The sequence below is a fragment of the Jaculus jaculus genome, chromosome 5, assembly GCF_020740685.1.
Source record: "Jaculus jaculus isolate mJacJac1 chromosome 5, mJacJac1.mat.Y.cur, whole genome shotgun sequence".
Lineage (NCBI taxonomy): Eukaryota > Metazoa > Chordata > Mammalia > Rodentia > Dipodidae > Jaculus > Jaculus jaculus.
The window spans coordinates 165,598,707-165,612,589 of record NC_059106.1 but is presented as its reverse complement, the minus strand read 5'-3'; the positions used below and the strand labels follow the sequence as shown (position 1 = coordinate 165,612,589).

Below are 13,883 nucleotides of genomic sequence, written 5' to 3'. Positions count from 1 at the left end.
ACAGAGCACACCAGTGTCTCTAGCTGCTGCAAACAAATTCCAGATGCACGCACCACTTTGTGTATCTGGCTTTACATGGGTACTGGGGACTTGAACTGGGATTGTTAGGCTTTGCAGTCAAGAGCAAGAGTCAAGAGAATTAAGAACTGCTGAACCATCTCTCTAGCCCCGAGATCTCCTTTTTCAACTTGGGTTTATATTCAGAATTGTAGAAAAGTTGGAAAAATAATTGGGAGTGTTCCTATGTATTGCTTATCTAGCCTGCCATAGCCACCATTTGATTATCAGAACCTTGAATTACCATCGGCACGTGCTGCTGAAACTCACAACACAGAGAAGTTAACATTGTCACCTTATGCATCTGGTACTACTTGGGCACTGGAGACCAACTTTGGGCCAGCAGGCTTTGTAAGCAAGTGCCTTTGACCACTGAGTCATCACCCCAGCCAATACTGTCATAGTATGAGGAGTTAACCTCAGTACAATGTTACTATAGCCAATAATACAGAAATTAACATTGTACTAGTACAAGAGTTAACCTGTGTGCAGTTACTGTAGCTAATAACAGAGAGTCGTTAACATTGAGACAGCACAAGGAATTTACTTGGGTACAATGTTACCTACATCTTATAACAAGATCTAGAAGTTGCATGTGCTGAGCGTTCAGTGGAAAACCGCGCACGTATGCCTTCAGCATAGCTGTGTGTACAAACACATGGATGCACACACCTGTGCTTTCATGTCTTGTCAGTATCTTTCTTCCAAACAATGAAGGGTCACTAGTACCTTGCACCCCAGTTTAAGTCCCCTTGATCTTCTTTCTTACTGTCAGTTGCCTTTCCAGGAGGCCAGAAGTTCTGCCTACTCTAGGACGGTGTGAGAGCTCGGTTTTAGTTCCACACGAAACACACGGGGTTACAGTATCTTTGCAGGCAACATAGCTGTCTGAACTTATTTAGGCATGTGTGTTCCCACCTCTGTGGGGTGGTTCTGTTGTCCCTGTTATTTAGGTTTGCTGGTTCATATTTGTTTCCACATCCTGATTAAATTTTTTAAATATCAATTTTACTTATTTATTTGACAGAGAGAATAGGCACACCAGGGCTTCCAGACACTTGCAAACAAACTCCAGACACATGCGCCACCTTGTGCATCTGGCTAACGTGGGTCCTGGGGAACTGAACCTGGGTCCTTTGGCTTTGCAGGAAAACACTTTAACCACTAAGACATTCCTGCAGCCCCTGATTTAAATTTTTTTTTAAAGCCCACCTTATCCAGTTATTTTGGATGTCTCTTTTGCTAGATACATACACTTGAATATGCCTTATCCAAAATGCTTGGGCCAGAAATATTTTGGATATCAGATTTTTTTCTTCATATTTTAAAGTATTTCGTTATGTGTAATGAGGTGCCTTGAAGATGGTCTAAACATAAATCTATTTCATATGCACCTAAGTGGGTGTGTCCCAGCCAGCACAGACTGAAGGCAATTATATATATATTTTAAAATTCTTTTGCGCTTGAAACAAAGTGTCATGGTGTGGATTTTCTACTTGTGGCCCCTTGGCAGTGCACAAGAAAGTTTCAGATTTTGGAGGTCTTTGTATTTTTGGATTTGGAAGTCTCAACCTATACTGTTTCCACGTGTTTGGTCTGCTGTGGGCGTTTTGTTGCTCATTGCTAGGAACCACCGTTTGTTTCTGGGTTTTTTTTTTTTTTAAATCTTTTCATTATTTAAAACTTTTTTTCCTTCGAGATAGGGTCTTGCTGTAGCACAGGCTGACCTGGAATTCACAATGTACACTCAGGGTGGCCTCGAACTCACAGCGATCCTCCTACCTCTGCCTCCCCAGTGCTGGGATTAACAGTGTGCGCCACCATGCCCAGCTAAAACTTTTTTTAAAAAATGAACGACATATTTTGTAGGGGTACTGCATGTGTTGTTCCCTCTTTTCCCTCGTCCCTGCCCCCTTTCCACTGGGAACAACCTCAGTGGCACAGCAGGTTATGCATTAAACTACCATTTTAATCACAGCCCCTCACACATTGACATGAACTACAGAGACAACTGTGATTAGAACAATGGTTCTGTAGTGTGTGTCAATGTGTGAGGGAGGAGCCATTTGCCTAATAGTTTCTCTTTTTCAGAGTTTTCCTGGAAATTTCTACACATGCCTTTTCTCATGGGGATGCAAAGTCTTCCTTTATCCTGGGCAGGGTGGGCTGGGGATTGGCACAGTGTTACATGAGCAACAGAAGTGTGCCCATGTGAGACACACTGTGGGCTTACTGTGCTCCTAAGCCACCAGAATAAGGCACGCAGGAAACAGAAAGGCAGCCTCCTTGTCCTTAAGATTTATTTCCTTTGGAAGACCACCCTGTGACATTAAAGAACTTTCCAAAGTTTTACCTAGAAAGTGTCACCAGTAGAATGGGACACCTTGCCTGCCCAGCTACTCCAAGCCGGACTCTGTGTCCAGGCCAAAGGACGGTGGCTCATACCAGCAGCTGGGCATCTCCCTCACGGTGTGTGCCCAGCAGTGGATTCTGAGCCCGCACGTTCCACTGGCATGAGCAGGTTCGGGGGGACCTCTGGCCAGCAGCCCCCACCAAAGCCAGCGCTACCCAGGACATTCCAGAGCAGCCCCCGAGATTGACTTCATCCCTCTTTGAGACTGGAGAGCTCATCCCCCACATGATGTGTTGGGTGAGGTACGTGTTGTTAGCACAGGGTGGGGTTAGATTCCCTGAGCCACAGTGATCTTTGTCATCGACGGCCCAGAATTCTTCAGAAATAGCAAGGGGGGTCACTTCACCGCTGGCTGATGTGCCCTGTGCCTGCCCCAGCACCGTTCTGTCCCCCGCCCCTGCCCAGGCCTAGGGCCTAGGGGATCCCCACTGGGAGGGCTGAGCTGCAGCATCTGATCACCCAGTGAGGACTTGTTTACATCTGAAGTGCTTCCGGGCAGGAAGAGCCAAAGACAACTTGTCTATAGGTATGGTTGTCAATAAAAAGTTAATAAAAGGGCTGCGGAGATGGCTTAGTGGTTAAGGCACTTGCCTGCAAAGCCAAAAGGACCCGGATTTGACACTGCAGAACCCACATAAACCAGATGCACAAAGTGGTGCATGAATCTGGAGTTTGTTTGCAATGGCTGGAGGCCCTGGTGCACCCATTCTCTCTCTCTCTCTCTCTCTCTCTCTCTCTGTCTAGCTCTCAAATAAATTAAAAAAAATAAAATAAATTTTAAGAAGTTCAAAAAAAGAAGATGGTGACTTAGTCCAGGGCCACCTTATTGTCATACTAGTTGGAACTCTCTGGAGAAGTCACTTAAAACATTTTAAAAATTTGTTTCTTTATTTATCTACTTGCAAGCAGAGAAAGAGATAGAGAGAAGAGAGAGAGAAAGAGAATGGGTACACTGGACCTCCAGCCACTGCAACAGTACTCCAGATGCATGTGCCACTTTGTGCAGGTGGGCTTTACATGGGAGCTGGGGAATCGAACCCCAGTCCTTGGGCTTCACAGGCAAGCGCCTTAACCGCTAAGCCATCTCTCCAGCCCCAGAACTCACTTTTGAAAGGACAGACTTTGGTTGGCTATCCCATGCCCATATTTATTCTTTTATGAGACATCAATCTTGTTGCCTTATGGTTTATTATTTTAAAAAAATATTTATGTATTTGCAAGCAAAGAGAGGGGGAATGGTCATGCCAGGGTTTCCTGCCACTACAAATGACCTCCAAACGCATGCACCACTTTGTACATCTGGGCTTATTTAGGTACTTGGGAATTAAACCTGGACCACCAGGCTTTGCAAGCATGCACCTTGAACCATTGAGCCACCACATTAGCCTGGTTATATTAATTTAGCAGCACACCTCTCACTTGGGGATTTTTTTTTTTTTTTCAGTGAGAGCTCCACTCTGGTAGCCCAGGGCTGGCCTACAACTCACTCTGTAGCCCCAGGCTGGCCTTGAACTCGTGACTGTCCTCTTACCTCAGGATCCAAGAGCTGGGATTTAAAGCATGTGCCCTTGCACCTGGTTCCAGATTTTGTTTTTCCGTTTTCCTTTACTTTTATTTTTTAATATATATATATATATATATATATATATATATATATATATATATATATATATATATTTAACAGAAAAAGAGGGGGAGAGAGAGGGAGGGGGAGAGAGAGAAAATGAATGAGGATGGGCATGACAGGGCTTCCAGCCATTCTAACGAACTCCAGATGCGTGTGCCCCTTGTGCATCTGGCTAACATGGGTCCTGGGGAATCGAACCTGGGTCCCTTCACTTTGCAGGCAAACGCCTCCACTGCTAAGCCATCCCTCCAGCCCTATTTTTATTTTTTAAAAAACATTTTTATTGACAACTTCCATAATTATAGACAATAAACCATGACAATTCCCTCCCTTTCTCTGCTTTCCCTTTCACAATCCACTTTCCATCATAGCCCCTCCTTCTCTCACTCAGTGTCTCTTATTTTGATGTCATCATCTTTCCCCCTGTTATGAGAGTCTTGTGTAAGAAGTACTAGGAACTGTGGAGACATGGATGTGGGGAGGCCAATTTGTGTTGAACAGCTGCATTGTAAGCAGTCCTAACCTTCCTTTGGCTCTTACATTCTTTCCACCACCTCTACTGCAATTGTCCCTGTGGCTCCAGGTGTTTAATTTAAAAGAATTAAAATTTAAAAATAAAAAATATAAATTTAAAAGAGGGCAAGAGACATGAGCTGGAGAGGACTAAGGTGGAGTTGAACCCTGAGTTCAGGAGGCAGGAACCGGGCACTTCTGGCAGGCTGGGGCTGGGGCTGGGGACATAGCCACCAGGCTGGTCTCTTTCCAGCTCCTCAGTCTTGGGTGTGTGTGTCCTCATGTCCTGGGGGAGAGGCCAGGCCCTGGGTTCTCCCCCCAGACAGTGGGAGAGGAGACAACAGGACCAAGACAGCCTCATGGGGCAGGAGAGGTTATACCCCTCTACTCCAGAACAGAGCTGTCACTAGCAAGGGGCGGGCCCAGCTGAGCAAGCCAGCTGCTATGCCAGACCAGCGGAGGTGCCCACGTCGCAGCCCGGGGCTGCGCGTCTCTCCTGCCGTGGGCTGCAGGGCTCGCGTGCTTCCGCTCTTCCTTGGCTCCACCTTTGGTCTGTGCTTGCGCTGCTTGCCTTCTCCGTCTTTCTCCCCGATGTCCTGCTTGCTCTGCACCCACGTGGAAAGCTGGGCACACGGGCGATGCCAGTGCTGAGGGGGCTGGAGAAGGGAGGATTCCCGGGGGCTGGCTGGTTAGCCAGACTGACAGAAAGATGCTGTGAACTCCAGGTTCAGTGAAAGACTGTCTCAAGGAAGAGCCATAGAGGAGGATTTAGAGGACTTACCTAATGTCCTCTTCTGATCTCCGCACAAGGCATGCAGCTGTCCATATACATAGTACATATACCACATACACTACATACATAGCATGCATACACACACACACACACACACACACACACACACACACACACACACGGTCCATCACTGGCTGGTTCCCAAGCATAAACCTGCTGCTAACTGTCGCTGAGATGTTCTGTTCTCTTAAGTCTGCTGTTTTATAGAAAAGTGTGCAATTCAAAACCGTGAACAAATGAATAAAGCCATGCCTGCTGCTGCACACCTCCTCACACTGCTTCTCCCTTCCAGGGTCCCCCGCACCTCTCCTTCCAGCTGGACCCGTGGCCACAACCCCTGCAGCTGGCAGTCTGGGACGTCTCGAGCGTGGTCAAGTCAGCCCAGGAGAAGGTGAGTTACGTGTCCTCGCTGCATCGTGACCGCCCCCTGCAAGCAGAAGGGACCCTCAGGCTGGGGCTGGAGCAAGCCGATGGCTTCAGGCTCTTACTCTAGGGGGAGCGGAGGGTCTGTAAGTGGATGGATGGAGACAGCAGATGGGCCTGCGTGTACAAGGGCATGCCAGTCAGCCCTCAAAGGGACCGAAGCACTGACCAGCATGCCACAGGTGGGTGAGCCTGGAAAATATTATGCTGGGGGCTGGGGTGTGGCTCAGTGGGTAGAGAGCTTTCCTAGCATGTGCAAAGTCTTAGGTTCAATCCCTAGCACCAAACAACTTGTGTGTGTGTGTGTGTGTGTGTGTCTGTGTGTGTGTGTAGTGCAGACGTGTGCATGTAGTGATAAGAACAGGATGTCAGATGTTCTACTTTGTCTCCATTCCTCCTCATTTCCTTAAGGCAGTCTCTCACTGTAATCTCAGTACTTGAGAGGTGAAGGCAGGAGGATCAGGAGTTCCAAGTCATCTTCGGCTGTGTAGTGAGTTCAAGGCCAGCCTAGACTACATGAAGTCCTGTCCCAAAAACCACAATGAACCGGGCGTGGTGGTGCACGCCTTTAATCGCAGCACTCGGGAGGCAGAGGTGGGAGGATCGCCGTGAGTTCGAGGCCACTCTGAGACTACAGAGTGAATTTCAGGTCAGCCTGGGTTAGAGTGAGACCCTACCTTGTAAAACCTAAACAACAACAAAACCAACCAAACACTGCGTGGAAGCCACGCTCAAGCCTATACTGTCTGGGCCTGGTGGCGCACACTTTTAATCCCAGCACTTGGGAGGCAGAGGTAGGAGGATCGCTGGGAGTTGGAGGCCACCCTCAGACAGCATAGCGAACTCCAGGTCAGCCTGAGCTAGAGTGAGACCATACTTCAGAAAACCAAAAAAAAAAAAAAAAAAAAAAAAAAAAAGTTGTATATTCATCATACACGATACTGTGTTATATAAGTAATTTTCATGTACAGATATTATAATTTGCAGTATTTCCCCCATACTTGTCTCTTGTTTCCTTACCCAGCCTCCCACTCCTGTTATCTCTATCCACCCTTTGTTCTCCTCAATATTGTCACCACTACTTTCATTTAGTATATACATGCATTTTATGGATATCAAATTTAGGAACCACAACTAAGAGAAAACATATGTTTATCTTTTTCTTTGTTTTGGTTTCTTTAGAGGTAGGGTCTCACTCTAGCCCCCACTGACCTGGAACTTACTCCTGTAGTCCCAGGCTGGCCTTAGACTCATAGCGACCCTCCTACCCCTGCTTCCTGAGAGCTGGGATTATAGGCATGTGCCGCCACACCTGGGTCATATTTTGTATTCTTTTTTAAAAATAATTTATTTATTTGATGGGGGGAGGCAGAGAGAAAGACAGAATGGGCACACCAGGGCCTCCAGCTACTGCAAACGAACCCCAAACTCATGTGCCCCCTTGTGCATCTAGCTTATGTGGGTCCTGGGAATCAAACTGGTGTCCTTAGGCTTTGCAGGCAAATTCCTTAACTGCATATTAGGTCTTCTTGAGACTGAATTTGTTTCATATGATTGTCTCCAGTCACATCCATTTTCTTGCAAATAACATAACTTCATTTATCTTAAAAATTTTTTTTAGTTTATTAGTAAGCAGAGAGAGAGAGATAGAATGTATATATATGTATATGTGTGTGTATATATGGGGGGGGAAGGGGGAAGAAAGAGAGAGAGAAGGGTGCACCCAGGCCTCCAGTCCTTCATTCTTCTTTTTTTTTTTTGCCATTTATTATTATTATTAACAACATATTTCACATGGATACATCACGTATTGGTACCCTCTTGGTCCTTATCCCTGCCCCCAGTCCGCTAGGGACCCTTCTCAGTGGGGTTGCAGGTATTCCCTATTCCGTTGTGGGAACAGCAAACAAATTTTTTTTTGAGGGGAGGGATTCATTATTGTTTTTTAAAAATATTTTTATTTGGCTGGAGAAATGGCTCAGCAGTTAAGGTACTTGCTTGCAAAGCCTAAAAAACTGGGTTCCATTTTCCAGTACCCACATAAGACCAGATGCACAAAGTGATACACATCTGGAGTTCATTTACAGTGTCTGGGGGCCCTGGTGCACCCCTTCTCTATCTCTCTGCTAGGCATAGTGGTGCACGCCTTTAATCCCAGCACTCTGGAGGCAGAGGTAGGAGAATCACTGTGAATTCAAGGCCAGCCTGAAACTACATAGTGAATTCTACATCAACCTGGATACAATGAGACCCTACCTGAAACCTCCCCCACAAAAAAAAGAACAAAAACAAAACAAACATTAATTATTTAGGAGAAGGAGGAAAGAGAAAGAATGGGCACATCAGAACTTCTTGCCTCTGCAAAGGAACTCTAGATGCATGTATCACTTTATGTATCTGATTTTATGGTTACTAGGGAATTGAACCCAGGCCAGCAGTCTTTGCAAGCAAGCACTTTAACCACTGAGCTATTTGCCCTTCCCACTTAATTCCTCCTGGCTGATAAAAATCCCATTGTGGCCAGGCATGGTGGTGTACACCTTTAATCCCGGCACTTGGGAGGCAGAGGTAGGAGGATCACTGTGAGTTTGAAGCCATCCTGAGACTACCTAGTGAATTCCAGGTCAGCCTGGGCTAGAGCAAGACCCTACCTCAAAAAAACAAAAACATAACAAAAAAGTAATAATTCCGTTGTGTATATATACCACATATTCCTCATCCTTTTCTCTGTTGATGGAGACCTAGGTTCTACCATAATTTAGCTATTGTGAATAGTGACTTAGTAAACGTGGACAGATAGGTAGGTATTTCTGTAGAGAGAATGTAATTTTAGATTGTCACCACAGCAGTGTCCCATCCTCTGTCCCTTGCTTCGCACCTCCAGCGAGGGCTGTTCTGAAGCCAGGCTGCCCTTGCTTCCTAGCCAGCCTCCTGCGCGTGCGTGGCACACCCTGTGTGTGTGCTTTACTGATGCTGGGCTGTGTGTGTTTTATACCTATCGTGGTTCGGTCTCAAGTTAAGTTTGTAGGGTCCCTTGAGCAGACGGTGGGGAGGGGACATCCAAGTGCCCGAGTGGGGGAGAGCTCTGCCGCTCTCATGCACCCCCGTGTCCCTGCGTGGCAAGGGCTAATGTGCTTGTACACATTCAGCATGTGACACGGACAGTTTTGCACCAAGCTTTCTCTCCGGGGGATCTGACCCTCCAGCCGGTGGGTGCAGCTCTGGTTCCTCAGCTGTCACTACAGGTTAAGATCCAGCTGAGAGGAGCTTGTGTATGTAAGCCATTTCTGTCTGTCACTGTGGCATGAAGGGTGGACATTGTAGGGAGCTGTGTGCTCTCTCCTGATAGCCCACAGTCCAGGCGTCCCGGACTTGCTTAACCTGACTAGCTACGCCCAGATTGACCACCAGGTCATTGTACCCCTTAGGCTTGGAGGTTCCTTCCGTGTAGGTTTTTGCCAGTACCGAAGTCCCACCACTGTTTAGCCCTGTTAGTGTGAGTCCAGAGACATCTCTGGAAAATATTGGCATGACAGCCTTTGGTAACACAGACAGGCCCAGCCAGTGTTGCTGATAGGGGCATGCTGACGGATCCTCCATGCCTGTCTTAGGAGGGGGATGGGAGAGGCTCTGGCCTCACGGGGTCCCTGCTTTGGGAAGTGCCTCCTTGGAAAGACGAGCGTTGTCTCTGTTAATGGCAGATAAGGACCGCGGCTGTCCTTGGCAGGGCGGCTTGTATTTGTTATTTTCTGAATTTCCAAATTCAAGGGGAGCAGAGTGCACGGGACTGTGTGGCGGCCAAGTTGGGGGCAGAGGTGAGGAGATAACAGGAGTCCAGTTTTAAAGGTCTTCTTGTTGCTAGAAAAGCAGCCTATGAGAGTGGGCAACAAAACTATATTCTTTTGAGACCAACTACAGAAATGTACACAAACAGGAGCTGAGAGCAATGCGGCGTGTGTACCTCCATGTTCACAATAGTTCTTAATAGTGGTGTGCCCATTCTGACACGTGCTTCTGAATGGATGAACCTTGAAGATGTTATTATGGTCAGAGAGATAAAACAGGCATAAAGCCAGACGTGGTGGTGCACGCCTTTGATCCCAGCACTCGGGCGGCAGAGGTAGGAGGATCACCGTGAGTTTGAACTATAGAGTGAGTTCCGGGTCAGCCTGGGCCAGAGCGAAACCCTACCTCGAACAAACAAACAACAACAACAACATCATCAAAACACTGGCATAAAATTATGAACAAATACTGGGAGACTCCACTAGGACGAGGTTCCTAGAATCAAGTGCAAAGACAAAGAGTGGGTTGGGGTGCCGGGGCTTTGCCAGAGGCTGGGAGAGGGCATGGGAAGTTAGCATTTATGGGGACAGACCTTCACTTTGGGAAGCTGTTGAGGTAATGGTGGTGTGAATGTTCTCGACAGCATTGAACTGTTTGCTGAGAAGCAATACGGATGGGAAATTCTTTGTTGCCCCAACGTAGAAGAGTATAAACTTTTCTGAAAGGTTCAGTTTTTCTTTTTATTTTAAATATTTTGTTTTTATTAATTTACTTGAGAGTGGCCGAAGGAGAAGAGAGAGAGCCAGAGCAAGATTGGATGTGCTAGGGTCTCCAGCCACTACAAATGAACTCTATTGTTCATCTTGTGCATCTGGCTTACATGGGTCCTGGAGAATCGAACCTGGGTCCTTTGGCTTTGCAGGCAAGCGCCTTAATCACTAAGCCATCTCTCCAGCCCAGGTTCAGTTCTTTCACACAGGCCTTATTCAAAAGCTGTCTGCCAGGCGCTGGGCAGATAACTCAGTGTGGTTAAAGGCACTTGCTTGCAAAGCCTGCTGGCCCAGGGTTAATTCCTCAGCCACCCACGTAAAGCCGAACGAAAAAGTGGCGCAAGCGCCTGGCATTCTTCTGCATGGCAAGAGACCTGGGCACACCCCTCCCCACACACATATGCAAACTTAAAATGACTGTTTTAAATGCATCCAGAGCTGTCTGCCTCTGCTTTGGCTGAGTCATGGCATAATCCTTGTGGGGAGGGGGGGTCCTCAATTGGATGGCTGTGGGGGGCCCAGCTTCCTCTGTGTGGACAGGCACACTGCCCTAAGCTGATAGTGACAGGCTCTGGAGCTTAGACCCTGGGTGACAGCTGGTAATTCTGTCTCAGACGGATAAATTCTACGCTCGCAAACAAATCAACACACGTGTGCTGTAGAACCTCAGGAAACAGAAGAGTGTTTGTGAATATATCTAACAGCGTTGTGCAATGCGCTGAGTCCCCGTGCTGGCGGGCGTTGCGGGTTCCTTTCCGTCTCTTTCAGCTGGGAGGACATTACCCCGCTTCCCTCTGTGAGCTTAGAGCTCTCGGACCGTCTTATCAGTGGGGTGCACTGTACGCGCCCGAGGGAATCTGCTCTGTAAATAGCAGTTGTGTTATCCTGGGCAGGAGCCGGGCTCTGAGGACACTGTGCTGGAGTCCCCCATGCCTCCCGTGTCCTCGCTCTGTGTGGCTTGGCTCTCCATCGGTAGGTGTAACTGGTCGCCCGAGCTCTCGCTGGCCTGGGAGCTGGGACAGTTTAACTCAGACTGAACACGGACGTGCTCTGTACACAGCCGCTGTTCTCCAACTTTGTTTATTTCTTCCCCAAGCCTAGAAGTAGAAGTCCTTGGGAAAAAGAAGAAACATCTTATAGGGTAGCAGGGCAGCCGTAGACAATGGACGGTTACCTTGTGGGTTTTAATGGAATGACAGGAAATTAGCCCAAGCTCGTGGAAAAGTGGAAAATGGCACTGAAGTGTACGGACCACAAAACAAGTGTGTTCCTCAGCCTTTGCACACTCCTCTCCCCGCTCCCTGACAGGTGGACGGGGACTGTTTGCAGAGTTGTTCTGTTACTGGAAGCTTATTGCTTGCCCAAGATAAATGGGAAAGCATGCTATGTTTGCCCAGTAGCCAGTGAGGCATGGCTCTTCCTGGTGGGGCTCAGGCTGTCCTCAGAAGGTCAAGTGGACCTGCCAGGTAGGCGGACAGACCCTCCATGGGTCATTTTCTGTGGGTGTAGGAAGGGTGGTACTAGTGTCTTCAGAACCACCTGGGATCCTGTTCTTACCTGCTGAGGGGTGTGTGTGTGTCTGTGTGTGTGTCTTCCAAGGGTCTTGGACAGTAAGTTGATACTAAGTTGGTGCTTGGATTCTGTACATAGCCTTTCCCCCTTCTTTATTTTATGTTATTATTTATTTGCAAACAGGGAGAGCAGAGAGATGAAGAGAGAGACAGAATGGGCATGCCAGGGCCTCCAGCTGCTGCAAGCGAATTCCAGACATGCATGTGCAACTTTGTGCATTTACGTGGGTACTGGGCAGTCCAACTCAGGTCGTTAGGCTTTGCAGTCAAGCGCCTTGTCCATTGTGCACTCTCTCCAGCCCCCTTTCCTTTCTTGAACAAGTGGCTTGGCTAAATTTATTTTATTTATTTACTCATTTATTTTGAATTTTTTCAATGTAGGGTCTTGCTGTAGCCCTGGCTGACCTGGAATTTACACACGCATGCACGCATGCACGCACACACAAACACACACACACACACACACACACACACGCACATATAGTCTCAGGGTGGCCTCGAACTCACAGCAGTCCTCCAACCTCTGCCTTCCGAGTGCTGGGATTAAAGGTGTGCACCACTGCACCCGGCTTGGGCTATTTTTTGAACGGAATTGAGCCAGCTTAATGAGAGCTGTGGACATTGACACCCCATGCCACGTGAAGATGAGACACGGAAGCGTCTTTCGAATGTTCTGGGGCCAGTGGAATAATCCTGCTGAGTCGTCCACACCGGGCAATATGTCCTGCTCTTTGGGTGGTGAGTTCCCCATAGGTTCCAGTTTTACAGTGACGCCTTTGTCGGTCTCTCCACACATTCTCCCACTGGGTATTCCCCCCACCCCTCCTTTGCTCTCTCCTCTCCCTCACATTATCTCTTATATATTTCTGAGCCCTGGTCAAGATTCTATATCTTGAGCTAAGAGATGGATAAGCCCCCCTGAGCCAGTTGGGTTCTACTACATAATAACATCTTCTACTAGCTGGATAAGAATGAGGACCGACTGTCTGGTTTTTAAGCCTGCCTAGAGACCGAATATGAGCCACTTACAGGCAGAACACAAAGGCCTGTATGGAGAACCTAGCCAAGATTGGGGTCTCATGCGTCTTGGAGCAAAGCCAGTAGGACCAAGGATAAGTATTAGAGCCATGCCCCCTTGCCAGGTGCTGGCTGGGTTGGGAGGCAGCTGGACTAGGGTCTGAACCAATTTTGCACTGGGTACTTTGGACATCTAACATGTGGAGGGTTTTTTGTTGTTGTTGTTTGTTTTGTTTTGTTTGTTTTTTTCACATTACTGACCAATTCTGCAACTCAGTGGCACCTGCCGCATGTCTTGTGATTGTGTTCAATTCTGACTCTAATTCTTGGCACCTAGCACACCCCCATGGGTTCCAGGCTTAGGCCCATAGCCTGGCCTCTTGTTGCAGACATCAGTTGCAAACCTTTACTTTGATTGGCTACAAATTGGAGCTTTCCAGTAGCTCCCTTGGAATGGTTCACAGAACCTAGGAGCCATTTCCTCTTTCCTTTATCTCCTTCACTGTGGACTGGGGCTTTATTACTCCTTACGGCCTATTATGATCAGTTATCTGTTGAAGTAGATCTACAGTCCCTTCCCTTCCTGGGATTTTTGAGTCCAGCATCACCACCCCCACCACCACCCTTAAGCCCTCTGGGGACCCCCAGAGACTAGTGGGTCTCCCTGATACCAGTCATCTCATTAAAATACAAAGGGCATTCATTACTCCAGGAGATTCCAAGAGGTTGGGGGGGCTAAGTGCCTGGGCCCTTTCGGGGTTGCAGGGTTGCAGCATTGTTTTAGATGAGGCACAAACATGCCTGGCTTGCTGCCCCAAGCCCTGCAGCCCTGACCCGGTCTGGGCATCCTGTTCTTTGCCTCCCAAGCTGGTCTCAGCATGTACCAGGGGCAGCTGTTGTCCCAGACTTCAGT

The 13,883-nt window shown here is 47.8% G+C and overlaps 1 protein-coding gene across 2 annotated transcripts in view; it reads left to right on the top strand.

Moving 5' to 3' along the window:
* C2cd2 (C2 calcium dependent domain containing 2) overlaps window positions 1–13,883 on the top strand; it is a 72,335-nt gene that overhangs the window by 6,897 nt on the left and 51,555 nt on the right. For both annotated transcript variants that reach the window (XM_045149242.1, XM_045149244.1), the window contains exon 2: window positions 5,696–5,794. In XM_045149242.1, the coding sequence (XP_045005177.1) occupies window positions 5,696–5,794 (99 nt within the window). The remainder of the gene's footprint in view (window positions 1–5,695; window positions 5,795–13,883) is intronic.